The sequence below is a fragment of the Myzus persicae genome, unplaced genomic scaffold (assembly GCF_001856785.1).
Source record: "Myzus persicae strain clone G006 unplaced genomic scaffold, MPER_G0061.0, whole genome shotgun sequence".
Taxonomy (NCBI): Eukaryota; Metazoa; Arthropoda; class Insecta; order Hemiptera; family Aphididae; genus Myzus; species Myzus persicae.
In genome coordinates this window covers 225,116-240,633 of record NW_019101047.1, presented here as the reverse complement: position 1 = coordinate 240,633, position 15,518 = coordinate 225,116, and the positions used below count along the sequence as shown (strand labels likewise).

At 37.3% G+C, this 15,518-nt stretch overlaps 1 protein-coding gene across 3 annotated transcripts in view; it reads right to left on the bottom strand.

Moving 5' to 3' along the window:
• The window catches only part of LOC111027502 (protein Shroom), a 174,373-nt gene that overhangs the window by 58,414 nt on the left and 100,441 nt on the right, over nucleotides 1–15,518 (bottom strand). For all 3 annotated transcript variants that reach the window (XM_022305894.1, XM_022305895.1, XM_022305896.1), the window contains 6 exons: nucleotides 9,228–9,423; nucleotides 5,864–6,094; nucleotides 3,220–3,456; nucleotides 2,862–3,100; nucleotides 2,374–2,757; nucleotides 237–570 (listed from right to left, as the gene is read on the bottom strand). In XM_022305894.1, the coding sequence (XP_022161586.1) occupies nucleotides 237–570; nucleotides 2,374–2,757; nucleotides 2,862–3,100; nucleotides 3,220–3,456; nucleotides 5,864–6,094; nucleotides 9,228–9,423 (1,621 nt within the window). The remainder of the gene's footprint in view (nucleotides 1–236; nucleotides 571–2,373; nucleotides 2,758–2,861; nucleotides 3,101–3,219; nucleotides 3,457–5,863; nucleotides 6,095–9,227; nucleotides 9,424–15,518) is intronic.

Sequence of the window (15,518 nt, the reverse complement as noted above, 5' to 3'; positions counted from 1 at the left end):
AGGAGACATTTGTGTCAAATGTTGTAATAAAAAATATTAATCCCTTCCCGCATGGCCGAGCTTTAGGTTCGCCACTGAACTTTTGAGTTCACAAGCAGTTTGAGGAATTGACATAGGTACAATAGTCTCTTGCGGTCACTTATTCACTCTGGATAATGGTGCCCAAAATTCAACAGAAGGAATACCGAAGAAGGTACTAGACACTAGAGGACAATCAATAGTTAATCGGGACTCACGTCGTTCCAAGTGGCCGGAGTGTCGTATTCGGACGAAATAGACGAGCGCCTAGACAGCGGAGTGGGCAACCGTGGGCGGCAGGGTATTGGCGGAGGCCTAGGTGGCGGTGGCGACAGCTGCGGCTCAGACCTCCAAGACGACCCGGGCTGGTGTCTCTCGTAGAACGACAACAAGGCCCGCTTCTGTATGGCCCTCAGGGAGTGGTCTGCCACTTTGTGCTTCTTTTCCGGGTCAAAATACGAGAACTTGTTGGGCGTTTGTTGTAGCTGTTGTTGCTGTTGCTGCTTTTCCAGCTCGTTGATACGTTCAGCCACTGTCAGCGCTGGTGGAGATCTAAAAACGGTTCGAAAACAGCCGTTAACATCTGGCTCAGTTGTACTATACATGTGTTTATAAATGTAAATCAAGGGTAAGTCATATGTAAAAGTATAATATTATGATTTAATGATAAGGTATAGGTCCCATTTATTTATTTTAATATATGATTTATATGGTGTATCTAGGTTGTTAATTTCTCGGTATTTAAAGTTAGAGAATATTAACTAGAAATATTTCCGGAATTTATAATTATATCCTAAATAATGGGAATTTTTAATATGAATTTTAAAATTGCAGTAGGGGAGTTAAAATAATATTATTGCCATTTCAAACACAAACACAATATAATCATCCTTTTTTATGATTAGTATTATGATGATATCTTCTTTTCTCAATGAAAATTGAAAAGTTATGTCTTTAAAGTCTGCATCTTTATTACTACATCTTCTACACAAAAGTTGCTAGGTATTGAAGAAATTATCTCTTAAAACATTTAGCTTGGTTTTTTAGAAAAAACATAAGTAACACATTTTCAATGTTGTGTTAGTTTCTTCATATAAATCATATAAATTAATCCAGGGAACCTATAATAGTGTAAACCAATAGAACGAAAAAAATTTACAATTTAGGGAAGAAAAATATGTTGTGGAAATATTTCCGATAAATTTCCAATTAAATATTTCTTTCTTTTGGAAATATTCCTAAGGATTACCACTCAGTGTATCTGATGTTTAAGCTCCGGAGACGATTATGGCGATATAGTAATTATAATAATTAAAAACACGAACTCGAATTTTAAATGAATTCATGATACGAGTATATAATTACTCCGTAAGGTTCGTTGAACATTTATAATACAGAGCATATTTTGTTATGATTATTATGCATTTTAGTTGTCAAATCGTAGATCATTTTGTTTAGGGATATACGAACCGTACAGTACCAACGACCTACCCTTTACAATTCTAAATCAAAAGTGACGAAATGTATCATTTTTGTATTTTAAGATTAAACAACCAATGGACAACGAGTGTGATATTTTGTCAAAGTGAGATAATTAGAATACGACTACGGTATGCTTATAAATTATAATATTATAATCGTGTGAGGAAAGTATATTAGTGTAGAGAAAGTTTGTGTTATACAACCGTGTCTGATATATATATATGACACAGGAATAAAATGCATTATACTTTATCCCTAGTCATTTAGAATAATAAGAAAAATAAGATAAATAAATTTGATAAGAGTGTGGTATTATGCATAAGCAGATGACGTCCAAGATTTAAATGAAATAGAAAACTAAATTTTGATATATATCTTTATAGTAATAATAATAAAAACGTCGAACAATACAAATACATGGGTACATCGTCAAATGTGGTGATAACGGATCATTCACTAATTACTTGATGTTATTCTGACTCGAGATCGTTTCATAATTAATAATTAATTATTGATGCTACACAAACTGTTATATAATTCATACTGAGGTATCCACCTGACCTACTGCGACTCTGTAATATTTACCCACATTAATATTATTATGATAACAGAGACAACAATAATATTATTGACGTGGCATTGGCATCGACTTCGATTTAATGTGCGATTGTATTTGTTTCCATCCCAATGGTCCCAAATACATTAAAATACTTTAGGAACGATAATATCAACTCATATTACTGCCTACTTAATGAGTAAAATGAGTTTAACAATTCTATGGTTTACAGCTGGTACTTATATACGTGATATGTCAACATTTTACAAGCATAAACAAATATGATATAGATAGGTGAGCAGTGCAGTCGTCCGTACTTTGGTGAAGTCTTTTCATCTACAACCATGGCCGGTTGTACCGTGTAGGTGCTGACCGGAAATAATTTCCGGAGATTTCTCTGGTTTCCGACCCTGTGCTCTAGAACGCTGGAGCCTGACCATCCGTCGGTTACGCTCATCACTGACTCGGAGTGGTGTCTCTGCGGTGCCGACACCTTGGCGCTGTGAGCAATGAGCTGGGTGGTTGCCCGGTGGTGCCCGCCACTGGACACGGTGCTCAAATCACTGTTGGAACCGTGCCACTTGAGCGTTTCGCTAGATGAACCGGAGCTGGCACTCGAGTCCCTCCCCTGGGCGGCGGCGGGTTTTTCAGAGTCTTTGCTGTTGACGACCACGACGGCGGATTCGCTGTCTCTCCTCAACCTGCAAATAAGTCCACCGTTGTGTTAAGAAATGAAAAATCCAAAAACCGGTTGCTCGTAAAATATTTTTCGACGTTTTTGAATCGAATTATATCAAACATATACCTGTCCAGAAACGGGGTTGACGTGGAATCGGTGCTGGACACATAACTGTGGTACCCTTCGCTCTGAGCGTACGAGGTCTGGTGTTGGTGCGAGGGTACAGTTTTCTCAGTCAGGCTGATCTGGGACGTGGACTTTTCCTCGTAGATCCGAGTGTAATGCTCCAGCTCCTCCTTGGTCAGATGGCTGGACAACGCGCTGTCGCTACCGTCGAAACAGCTTGAGTACTCGTCTGTTTCTCGCTGCGGAAACGGAAAAACAAGATTTTTAAAAATGTACAACAACTACAATAACAATTATAATATACGACGACGTTTCCGCCAAAGAGCGTGTAATGGTATTTATGAAATCGGTCACTAACGTGCGGCGAGTCGTCGTAAGCTCTGGAATACTTTTCTAGCTGCGCTTGCGTTAGCTGAGACTTGGGGTCCGCCGGATCCGACAAGACGGTCGTCGATAATGGCACACAAAAATGTTTCTCGGCGGTCTGCTGCAGCCTTTCCACGTAACCGCTACCACCGCTTTTGGTTCTCATCGACCGCACCCGGTCCAGCAGCTCGGGTTTGCCTTTTTCGCAACGCTCCATCACGGTTTTCAACTGCAAAAAATAGTCCATGTCATCAGTGTTGCAAAAAAAAAATACTATTATGTCACACTCAATATAATATTTAATATCAATACGATCAATACGCATAATAATATAATAAATGTCTTTATGATATGACAATTATAATCGTCCCTAAATCGTGAGATCATTATATTAGTATTTTGATGGTATAAAAATATACATAATTTAATCGATCGCCCATGGTATAGGCTGAGTGGTGTTTCCCCGTCGCATATAAAGAAAATACATGTATACAGGTATATACGAACAATGGCTTGGGGTCAAAAACTTCGGCGGCATCTAAGTCTGGCCGACAGCACATTATAATATACATTGTAAGCCCTAATACTCAAACCGGTTTCGTTAAACAAACATTTATCCGCGCACCGCCGCCGCCGTACACACCGAAAGTGTTTCGCTCGTTATTCGCATCCGACACGCCTGGTTCTCCGCGGTGAGCGAGGCCCGGCCCGTCCGACGACAAATCGATTCGCGGCGAACACGCCGGACACGGTTCGTCAACACGAATAGAGCACCGGAATTTCTCGCGGGAGAATAGCGATCGACAACGACGACCTGCACGCCGATAAATATATGTATTACAAGTATGCGTAAGCATTGAGCTCTTATTTCTTAATTCGAAATTTATTCGAAATTCGGAAAATCGAGATCCGGTGCTTCTCGAAAACGAAGACAAAATATACGAACACCCAGCATTAGCGGAGAGTGCACATCGCGGGTCGAATCGATACTTGTTGGCTATTATACACAGACTGCAGTTTTACCCATGATCTACACACTCGCTGTCGCTGCAGCTGAACAACAACGACGACAACGACTGCATGCAGGTCGAGTGCACCGACTCCGGTGGAATCACAAAAATGCACGGTCGCGCATGCCGCGTCCTTTGCCCCGGCGAGCAGTTGTCATCGTCGTCGTCATCATCATCATCATCATCATCATCATTATTATCGTTAGCAAACGTATTTCTAAGAACGTTTTACCGAAAGGATAATAATATAGTAAATAAATTTACCGCGTGACGACCGCAGAGTATATAGGCTCATTTTGGAATATTTTTATAACTATACATCATTAATTGCCCATCCTCCGCTTCCACTGCGTCGAACAAAATCGATATTTTAGACTTCCCAAATCGTCGTCGGCGTGTAGGTGTGACCCCGGGAGGTACGTATTATTATAATGCTGGCGATCACGCGAAACAACATCGATTATAACAACGACAACACTATTTATAATAATCGACAACAATCGGATTCGGTTGTCTTGGATCGAGAGCTCGCGCCCGACGACCACGAAATCGCCAATAATATTATTATTATAAAGTCGCGGCGATAAATATTGTAATCATGATAATATATTATTATAATAGGGCGTGTGTCGTACCGGCAGAGCGTGAAGTGTCCGAAGACGAGATTCAAAGTCAGTGACCCGTCTCGGGACTGACACGTCCGCGGTGGCGTCGTCGTCGTCATCGTCAAGTCCCACATTATATTATTATTATTTATTATACGGCCAATAATGCATTAATGCCGCTCCGTGATACACTTAAAAATATTATGAACTCGCGTTGACATTATTATTAATTATTTTCGGGTGGGGTGGGTGTTGTATGTGTACGCAATATTAATAATAACTGTATTATTATAATAACGTCTCACCGAGTGTAATGACCAAGGTTCGGGACTTATAGCATTTGCATACTTTTGTTACTCATTGTAAAATTTAGCAGAGTGCGAAATGAATTCATTTCTCGATGCCGTGGTACCACATTCAAAATTTGAATGTGCATATTTTTGCATATTTCATACATTTTGCAGGAAAGTGCTCATCATAACTGATGACATTATGCATAATATGTATTGCCATTAATTTTCGCGGGGAAATGTCGAACCAATTAATAACGGTTTTGCAACAAATTCGACGGCTGCACAGCGAGACTATCTGCCCGTTTGTATCTTTACGTTTTGTCTATTAAACTCCTCCTCTGCTGGTTTGTATTTTCTACATATTTTTCCGTTGACTTTCACCAATCCACTCGTGTTCCACGAGCGCGTATTATTAGATCCTAATAGCACCTTGGCGGTGGTCGCGGAGGCGACGGAGTACACGATATTATATCACGTTCATAAAATATACTATAATGTATATAATATTAGTTCGTCGAAAATACAAAATATATTTCAATATTATGATGATAAATAATGACGAGATGATTTCCCGCGTACAGGTCTGATTTCCCTCACCTACCCCGTTTTCATGTCAGCGTAGAACGCGACATGCCCATGATAATAATAATTAATATTCAATTGGTTAGGTAAATATTATTACTATAACAGACTGTATATTTTATAATATTGTGTGCTAGCGTGTTTACTTGTTGCGTGTACAGCCCGTTGGACAGTCTCTTGGGATACGGCCGGACGATGGGCGGCGGTTGTTCCTTCGGGTAACTATTACTGCTGCTGATGCCGCTGCTGCCCGTCTGCTCTTCCGCCCAGGACTTTCTGGCCGCGGTGACGGACATTCCATTGCTTTTGACGGTCGTCGCCGTGGCGGTGGCCGGACAGGATGGAAACTTTTCGTGTCCGCAAGCCGCGTCCTTGACCTATAAAAACGGTTCATTTGTATACACTCATATGTTTGCGTTCCTTTATCATAAACACACATTCATTGATAACATATTACATTAGGTAACGACATGGGCAATAGCGGCGACCCCAAAAAAAAACCCCGAGCTTAAACGCAAGTGTCGACGATATACTACAATTAGGACTGACCTTGTCGTCGGAAATAGATAATAAAATACAACGTACGCATAATATTATTATTGTTTATAAATTAACCAATCGGTCGTGTTTCAAGACAATATTCGGAGACCTCATTGTTTCTGTCGGTTGTGCCTGTGCGTGCGACAGTGTACGTACACTGCGCGGTAGTTGGTATAATAATATAATACCTATATGATAATAATGCATTACCTACGCCGCCGAGTATGTTGTTGACGAACGAGAGACAGAAAAAATTCCCTCGGATATGCTGCGGCGACTATGATTCTTTCGACTACATCGACCTCAAATTCGTCCTTGACGGATATCTTTTTTTTGTTTTTTCATTTAAGTACGACTACTATTGTATAAACCGAACACCCACGGACGGAATTTTTTCATTTTTTTTATACTCAAACACGACGTGCATCAATCGATATAATATAACTGGTTCGTCATCACATCGACGAAGAGCACACCGTACCCGGTTTGACTTCGAGTCGCCGAGTATAAAATATGGATATATTAACGTCGATGAATAATCGTACTGTCGATATCGAATATTATAGTCGATATTATACTATATCATAGTTTAAAGACATAGAAAAATAATGGAAATGATATTATACATGCCTTCATACGCGTTATACATTTAAGTTTTCGAATTTATATTAAAATCATTTTTAAGATAACTCTTGTTTGTGTCCGACAAATCATGTAGGTAACAATTTATTTTTGAAAACGATATCGATTGAATAGAAAATGTGTATAATTATTGACACGTGTTTTACAAGGATTGATTATAAGTTTTATTTTCTGCACCTACAGCATTAAATTATTTTTAATGCAATATATTATCTCATAATTCATGACGTTAAGTATTTTGTACGGAATTCCATTGAAATAAGCCAGTGAATTATTTCTACATCAATGTTTTTGTTTTTAAACACATCAATTTCTTAAAGAGTTAATAAAAAAGTATGCATATAATAATATTAATTTTACGATGTTTTCTGCGGTTCCCATTCGCTTCGGAGTGTTTATCTGTTTTTAATTAAAATATACGTAGGTAGAGACTTGATGTAGAGGAGACTATACGAGTACATGGCAAGGTATGTTATACGATATCGGAATTTTAAATAACTTAAATATTATAGGAAACGGAACAATATAACAAACAATAGTTAAACGTCATTAGCGAATGCGGTAAACTATTTAGCTGTTTACAAGAAACATGAGGCATTAATGAAGCAGGTTTTCGTAGTAAAATCTTTTAGAAATGCGTGCATTTTTCGAGGTATGCGACGTGATACGATATTCCGGAAACTCGCAGTGAGCAAACAGATAAAATAGCAAGAATGAAGAAACGAATAATATAACATTTCGGGAATTAATTACGGACACTAATAACTAATAAGTTATCACTAAAAACTAAATAATGTCTATGCATATTGAAGGCATTGAGGGCATTAATCGATTTTTATAGTTCCACAATGATAAATTACGAGTACACTCTTTTATTTCCATAGTTTAAAATCATTGCGGTCTTTCAATGTACCACGTACATTTATACATGTACGCATAACAGATTACAGATACGTATAGATCAGTATTTAGTTTAATGTATTATTACATTATACTAATGCACGCTGCGAGTTGTTAATTTGTAATTTAACTTTCTAATTGTATATTAATTATATTAATTAAAATAATAATGGTTGGCTTCCCTATTAAATAACGCTTTCCAATGATTCGCCAACGAACACGAAACACAATAAAATTGTGTGTTTCTATTATCAGCCTAACCAGGAATATTCAAATAAATAGTGTGATGATATCGTTATTAAAATAGTTTTCCGGTTGTATTCATCGAAAACAAGTTCAAAGATATGTAGAGAATGGTACCTATTAGGTATGTTATATATTATTATTTATTATTATGCAAACATACGCAGAAGAATTGTATGATAAATTTCTGTGGTTTGATATCAGTCGTGTTGTACATATTGGTCGAATAAAAAAAACATTTAGATTACATTTTTTCACGCGATACCACACACTGTTGCGAAGGTCCTATGTATAATTTGTCATAATAATAACCACGCAAAGGTGTTTAAAATAAACGCGATAAAAAAACTGTCGAGTAGGCACGAATGTCGTATAGTAGATATGATATAGTATATGTATACATATGGTATAAGGGGGGTGATTCGCCAACATAATTTATAAATGTATTAAAGTTTTGATTTTTGAATGTTTAAGTATACTTTATGAGTACGGAAAGACGTTTGAAATACTTAGATTTTTTTATACCATTTAAGGAGTGACTTAAACTATCAATTGTTAAGCAGATGAATTCAACATCTTGGCGCATATAGTTTTTTTGGAGGGGGCTATCCTAAAAAAAAGTACGACGCTCCCAACCCACCACGTTTATACAAGAGGCGAAAGACACCTGTATGCGCCGTCTCTGTCTTACAACGCGTAACATGGCAAATTGTACATTCAACTGTTATGATTAATATTAGAGCGAATTGACCTAGCTATTATCAAATTTAGAAATAAGATTAGAATATTGTCTAATGAACCTCTTAGGTTTTTTTATATTTTAATTTAAAAGCAAGATAATATGAGTATTTAAAATCGTAAATTGTTTTTTGCATTTTAAAATACTTATAACTTGCTTTAAAATTTGACTAGATAATATTCTTACTTCTAAATTTGATAATAGGTCAATTCGGTCTTATATTAAACATATCTGAGTTGAATAGATTATTCAAAACGTACAATTTGGTATGTTATGCGTTTTTAAGACACATGCGGGTGTAGCGCTCTTATTATAATTATTATGATTATGATAAAATTTCAATTCTTTTTTTCTTTAATGCCATTTATTAATGTACTCACACTAGCCCATATATGATAATATATTAAAATAGATTATTATAAAAAAAATTTAAATAAAAAACTCACATCCACTGGTGGCAGTGGGGCCCTGTGTCGGGGTATGTGTCCGTCACAGGTTTCAGTCATGCGGGCCGTTACTCGACCGGACTTGATGACGCCGCTGTTGCCGTGCGATGAGCGGTTTTCCTTGCTGCTGGGCAGTTCTCTGATGGTGGCCACGGCGGAACAGTTGGCCTTAGCGAACGATCCATCGTTTCGTGTTCTGTGGAAATAAAAAAATTATATTACTCCTGATGACTCTCAATGCAAGTAGAATATAGTATTAATAAGTATAATATTATTGTATAGAAACAACAAGAATAATCATTCAAGACACATTATCCAGCAATTTTTTGTTGAGATCTACTAAAATCAACAAATGCATTGTCACTACATTAAATATTATTATTAACAAAATACTGTGATACAATGGAAGTAAGGATGTTGATCCCTTTTTTGAACTCAGAGTACAGCTCCTTCAGAGCGCCACTGCAGTGACGAATGCATAATAAATTTTTAAATATAAGAGCTTTGTGCGTGTTATTATAACGCTAATATGATAATTTGTGTTGTTCGTATTAAAAACCCAAAAGGCGCCGGAAGCGTTGTAGCGTAGGTATAAACAAAATAATATTAAATTAATAGGCGGCAGTCGTCGCGCTCGTATTCGCGATTCGCCGCAAGACCGTGACGGATCGATGGTCTCATAGCAATGGTATTTTTTAATTTCAATTATCGTAATTATCGTTATTTTTTTACAGTGACATTTGAGACGAAAAAAAATGTACAGTAAAAAATACGACCGCTGCGGCAGAATAATAATATTATACTTGATTGTCATCATACACCGACCGGCTAGGACCGACCGAGACGCGATTAACACCAACGACCGGCGCGTCCAAACCTGGTGAATACGAAATACACATTATAATATTATATCATATTATTACTTGTTAGTTATTAGTTTAGCGTCGAGCTACATAACTACTGCTGTTATGTTCATTTACGCGGAAGTAGTAAGAATGCAATGTGTGTAGTGTTGAGAGGGGACCTAATAAGGATAGTGCCCGAAACAGGACCGAGTAGAGCAATATTATTCTGATCTGAATAGGGGTGGTTACGTAATCGGTGGAAAAGTCGGCTATATAAGTCATTATTAACAGGGCTACTAATTACTACCGCCTATTTAAGTGCAATCAACGACAAAAATAAAACCACAATTTGATCGAAATGTTAAAGGCAGTAAGTAAATCGATGTAGGTAGCTCGAAACCCGCATAACGTCTGTTAAAACACTACGAAAATATCCGCCAGATATAAATATGTAGACCATTATCATATTATTATGAGTACGTATAAATAGTAATGCGCAATCGATATATAATGTATAAAAATAGATTCTCAATAATTACTAAGGAATGAATTGTTTTGAAATAAATATTTTTAGTAGTAAAAAAATCAAAAAAACAGACTACAGTTGAGTACGTTTATTGAAATTTTAAACAAATTGACACTAATTTTTTCTAGATTTATTTTTAATATCTATTGGTTTATGTACACTTCTCTTAAATGGAACTAAAAAAATTTAAAATAAAATTCATAATTATTTAATATTTAGAGCTATTTACCTAAATAAACAATGTAATGATGCGTTTCCTACCAATTTATTAATGTACAGAAATAATTTAAGAAATCAATTTTTAAGTTGAATAATTAATTTTGTCGATTTCAAATAAACATTATCTATAATAAACATGTATATTTTTATAAAATATTATATTTATATATGTTTACTTTTACGCTAAATTTAAACCTGTTCCCTAGAAATTATCATCATAAAATAACAGTGCATATTATATCTATAGCGCGCTTATTCTAATAAAATTAATAATAATACGGGCGCAAGTGTATCCGATTTATCGACATCACAATAATGATGTATGCTCATAACTCACCTATATGCATCGCGCCATAACGTGTAATAATAATATGAATTATAAATAGAGTTCTCTTTATACACTAATGATATGTAATAATACCAATAATAATTAATAATGTATTATATTATACTTGCAGGCAACGACACGGTCATTATGTTATTAATTATTATTGAGATACGGCTGTGTCGTCTGGACGCAGATATCATTACGTAGACGCTTTTGTTGTCCGGCTCGGGGTGTTTTCGTACATATTATAATGACGAATACGCATCAACTATACTGGGTGCGCGCGAACGGAAATAATTCCACGAATTGAAGTTGTGTTTATTATTGTGTGTGTTATACTAATAATAAAATATAATAATAATAATGTATGAAAATTCATTATGGCAAACCGCAGAGTGCACGTTTGAAGTGTTTAAAACCGGTTTTATGGTATATTAAAATCGCGTGCGTGCGTGCGTGTGCTTGGTACGTTCGGTTAAATCGTCCGAAATGCTTTGTCACTCGACATCGTACACGCGCATGAAAAAAAAAGCATACGATTATTTCTTTTTTATCAGTTCGCGCATTACACGGCTGAGTTGTACGTGGTTTAAAAAGAATCAAACCGGTGTACTTATACGTGTGGTATACGCATAATGAATTTGCTGTGATTTCGTTGGAACGATGTACGTTTCATTATCCATGTACACATATTTTACTCGAACTTACCACTCCACCATGGGGTAAGATAACAACTGAATTTGTAATGCGGCATCAGCTATAACGCGAGTTTGTGATAGTAATATTCATAGTTATTAAATGTTATTTAATCGTATGTTTTTAAATATTTGTCGAACATTATTTAAGTCCGGGTTCACGTCTTTGTACGTTGTCTTCGAGTACAAAAGTTGAGCTCTGGAAGTTTTCCGGTAGTTCATGGATAGCGAAAAATTATGTTGTCATTATTACAACAGCCATTCATTCACACTACGATAAATGACACCCCACACGACAGACGACGTTGCTGTGAACCCGGCATAACCCTTAATTAAGACCGCAATACCGGGGTTCCTTTGACTACATAACCACGTGTTCTCCGGTTCAAAAATATAATAACACCTTATTATACCCGTGTTTCTTTTATATGAACGACGGACCCTGGTTTTGTTACCTATGAAATACTATATGTTGAACATTTTTTTTTACCCGGGTTAAGTGCGGGTAATTTTGTACACTGCATGGTACACGCGCCACGACAAAAACAATTATCATTATCTTTCCACGCAGATTTTTAGCTGTGTTCCCATATGACTCTTCTTATGGGGATACATTATATTGTATTCCGTACAACATTATATTATTATATTATATATAATACAATAATAATAATAATAATATGCGTATACCCACGCAGTGCATGAGCACGGCCGAATGATTTATGTATCGGAGCTACCGAATTTCCCGAGGTCACGCCCACCGCCGGCCGTATATACAATAATAATAATAATAATAATATGATTATTATTCCGAGATATTATATTATATATTAGCCGGCCGCAGTGCAACGCATCATCGCAACGCTGCTGTGGCACAGCTTCCTCCGGGCGGGAGATAGAAAAAAAAACGAGAATAAAATTAAAACGCGAGAGACGGACCGGGCCGCGCGCGCATTCCGGACATTGTCGGGAACCGGTTGCGGCCGGCGGGTTTCTTCGGGGAATGATATAGATACCGACTGCAACGGCGAAATTGCATAATCCGGACTTCCGACGGCGCTTATACACCTACACTGACTGGCAGCGAACTCGGCCTTCGACCGTTGCAACGGATATCAACGAGAAACAATGCCCCATAATAGTGGAAGTGGAGAGCCTTTTTCGGGTATCAAAAAAATTGCACATTACAGACTTTCAGTAACAACACCACGCTGATAGGTATATTTAATTCATTTTCTTCTGGGGATGATCGAGATTTTGAAAGAATTCACTAACATGTTTGAGATCTGCGGGTGTGTCTATTATTTTTCAAAGAACGAAAATTGACTGAAAGTGAGTTCCAAACAATCGACAAAATGATAATTATTGGTAATTTTGTACAATTTAGAAATAATCAATAACTATTTGCACTTAAGCAAATAGAAGTGGAGGAAGTTTTGTTTTACCGAATCGAAAAATTGTATATGGTTAACCTCGGAAGGCCGCCGATCGGAAGAACATCGGCTCGGGAGGGGGAGGTCTATCATATTATGGAGCACTCCAAAACGGTGGCTAGACATGGTCGCAGTACCTAACTACGTTATATACACTGTACCTACATGATATTAATGGTATTGTTAACAGGTGATCGCCGGGATGATGATCTGTGTGGGAAACAACGCGGTAGGTATACGTAGGCATAGGCAAGTAGGTAGGTACATAGGTAGGTATTCAGGCCGCGCGACAAGGTCGGCGAAATTTTTTTCGCGCTTTTTCCCTTCGTCGCGAGCGTTTACCGTTACTTAAACGCCACCACGTCGCGCGCGTCTCAATAACGGTTAACGATTTATGTGCGCGGAAGAAAGATTATATTATTATGAACATTATGGTGTGTGAGCGGAGACACATAATATAATGGAGGAAAAAATGACGTGTGCGATACATATCGCGTCGTTGACTATGCCGCTGCTGTTGTTTTTGTTATTATTATTATTTATTGTTATTGTATAACGCGTGGTGTCTCGTACGCTATAGAATTGTATCAGATGTATAATTCTGTGTACGCGCACTGCACTCGATATTTAAATACGAACGCGAAAACCGTTAAAAAACAATACAGCGGCGGCTCGAGTAAATTAAGGTACAAGTGTGTGTCGTGTGTGCGTGTGTGGAGAGTCTGCAGCGGCAGTAAACAGTCGCGTGTTTGTTATTGTCGTCATCGTCACCCGCGACGTCCGATGATGATGTCCATTGTGTTCGGATAGGCATATTATAATATTATTATATTGTGTATGCGCGCGCTTCCTACTCAAAATGTAACAATTATATAATGAGCGCGTGCTACAAAATATTAAACACGCGCACTTGGAAGGTCATTAATTTGAATCGTATTTAAATTGTAAAATATACCTGCAGAGCTTATAGATGTAATTAGTACCTATATTACTATAACGGGTCCGACGCAAAATACAGATAAATACTGCGGCCCGGCGCAGTCGTACCACTCTATTACAGATCTATAATCTAATGTAAATATAAGAACACATCATTACTGTATAGTGCTATATTATTATAATATTATGTCTCGTTCGTTACAGTTGCAGCGCGTGCATGTAAATAGAGACATTAAGTCGCATTCGAGTGGCTTCGAAGAGGAAACGAATTTTTTTTAGTATTATACACGGACGGAAGTATCGAGTACCAATAATGCACAATAATTTAGTGTCACAGATGCGTTTCAACGAGTTTCCTCGACCGCCAGCCGTCCGTACATTAAACGCATAAATAATACACTCGTCGAAAGGAATGCGTGCGAGCCGAGCAAAAGAAGCGATAAAAAAATAAAAAGCGACTCGACAAGAAAAAAACTACTACTGCACTGAACGAAACCTTACTGCTCGATCGGAAAACGTATTAGTTATACCTTTATATATTATGTTATGCGTTTATTTTCCCTTCCCCGCGCACAGGCTCGCACACTTCTGCGGTGGCTATTTACGCTAGTTTTTTTATTCTTCCATAAAAATATATAATTTTATCGAGTTAGAGCAAAGAAAACGTTGGTATAGAAGTATTTTCTACACGGTCGGCGGTAACCGTTGAGAAAAAATCCAACTCGCTATACGTTTTACAGTAGAGAATAAAGTAATTTTAAGAGGAAATTCAAAAGCTAAACATTTTGAACATAAATCTTCAAAGGCCGGAAAATCGCAGCGGTTGAAGGGCGTAAAAAAAGTAAAATCTAATCCAATGTAATCCAATTACTCGCGAAAAGATGCCGCCTCCGCGGTTGTGGGGAGGTTTTGCTCTGATAGCAGCGCAACTGTCAAGCGTGGGCAAAATTCGACTGCGGACAATACAATATTTTACTATGCTGAATACAACTATAATAATCTTGTCGAGAAGTGTTTCAAATAAAATTCGTAATAATTATTATTACATAATAGATCTGTGTTCACGCAGCCGAATAGCAATCAATATTGAACTTCACGCTCGTAGTATTAATTATTCTGACGCATAGAAGTGTGCACACGCGTACCTATTAGTAGTAATAACTGTATAATCGAACTCGTCGCGTAGTAATTACGACGGTTGTTTTTTAGCGGCGAATAATTCGGGGAAACTACTGCGCTTTAAAAAACCCCGACCGAGGTTATTATATTATGCGTTACACGACGGAACATAAAAAAGTTTATAATG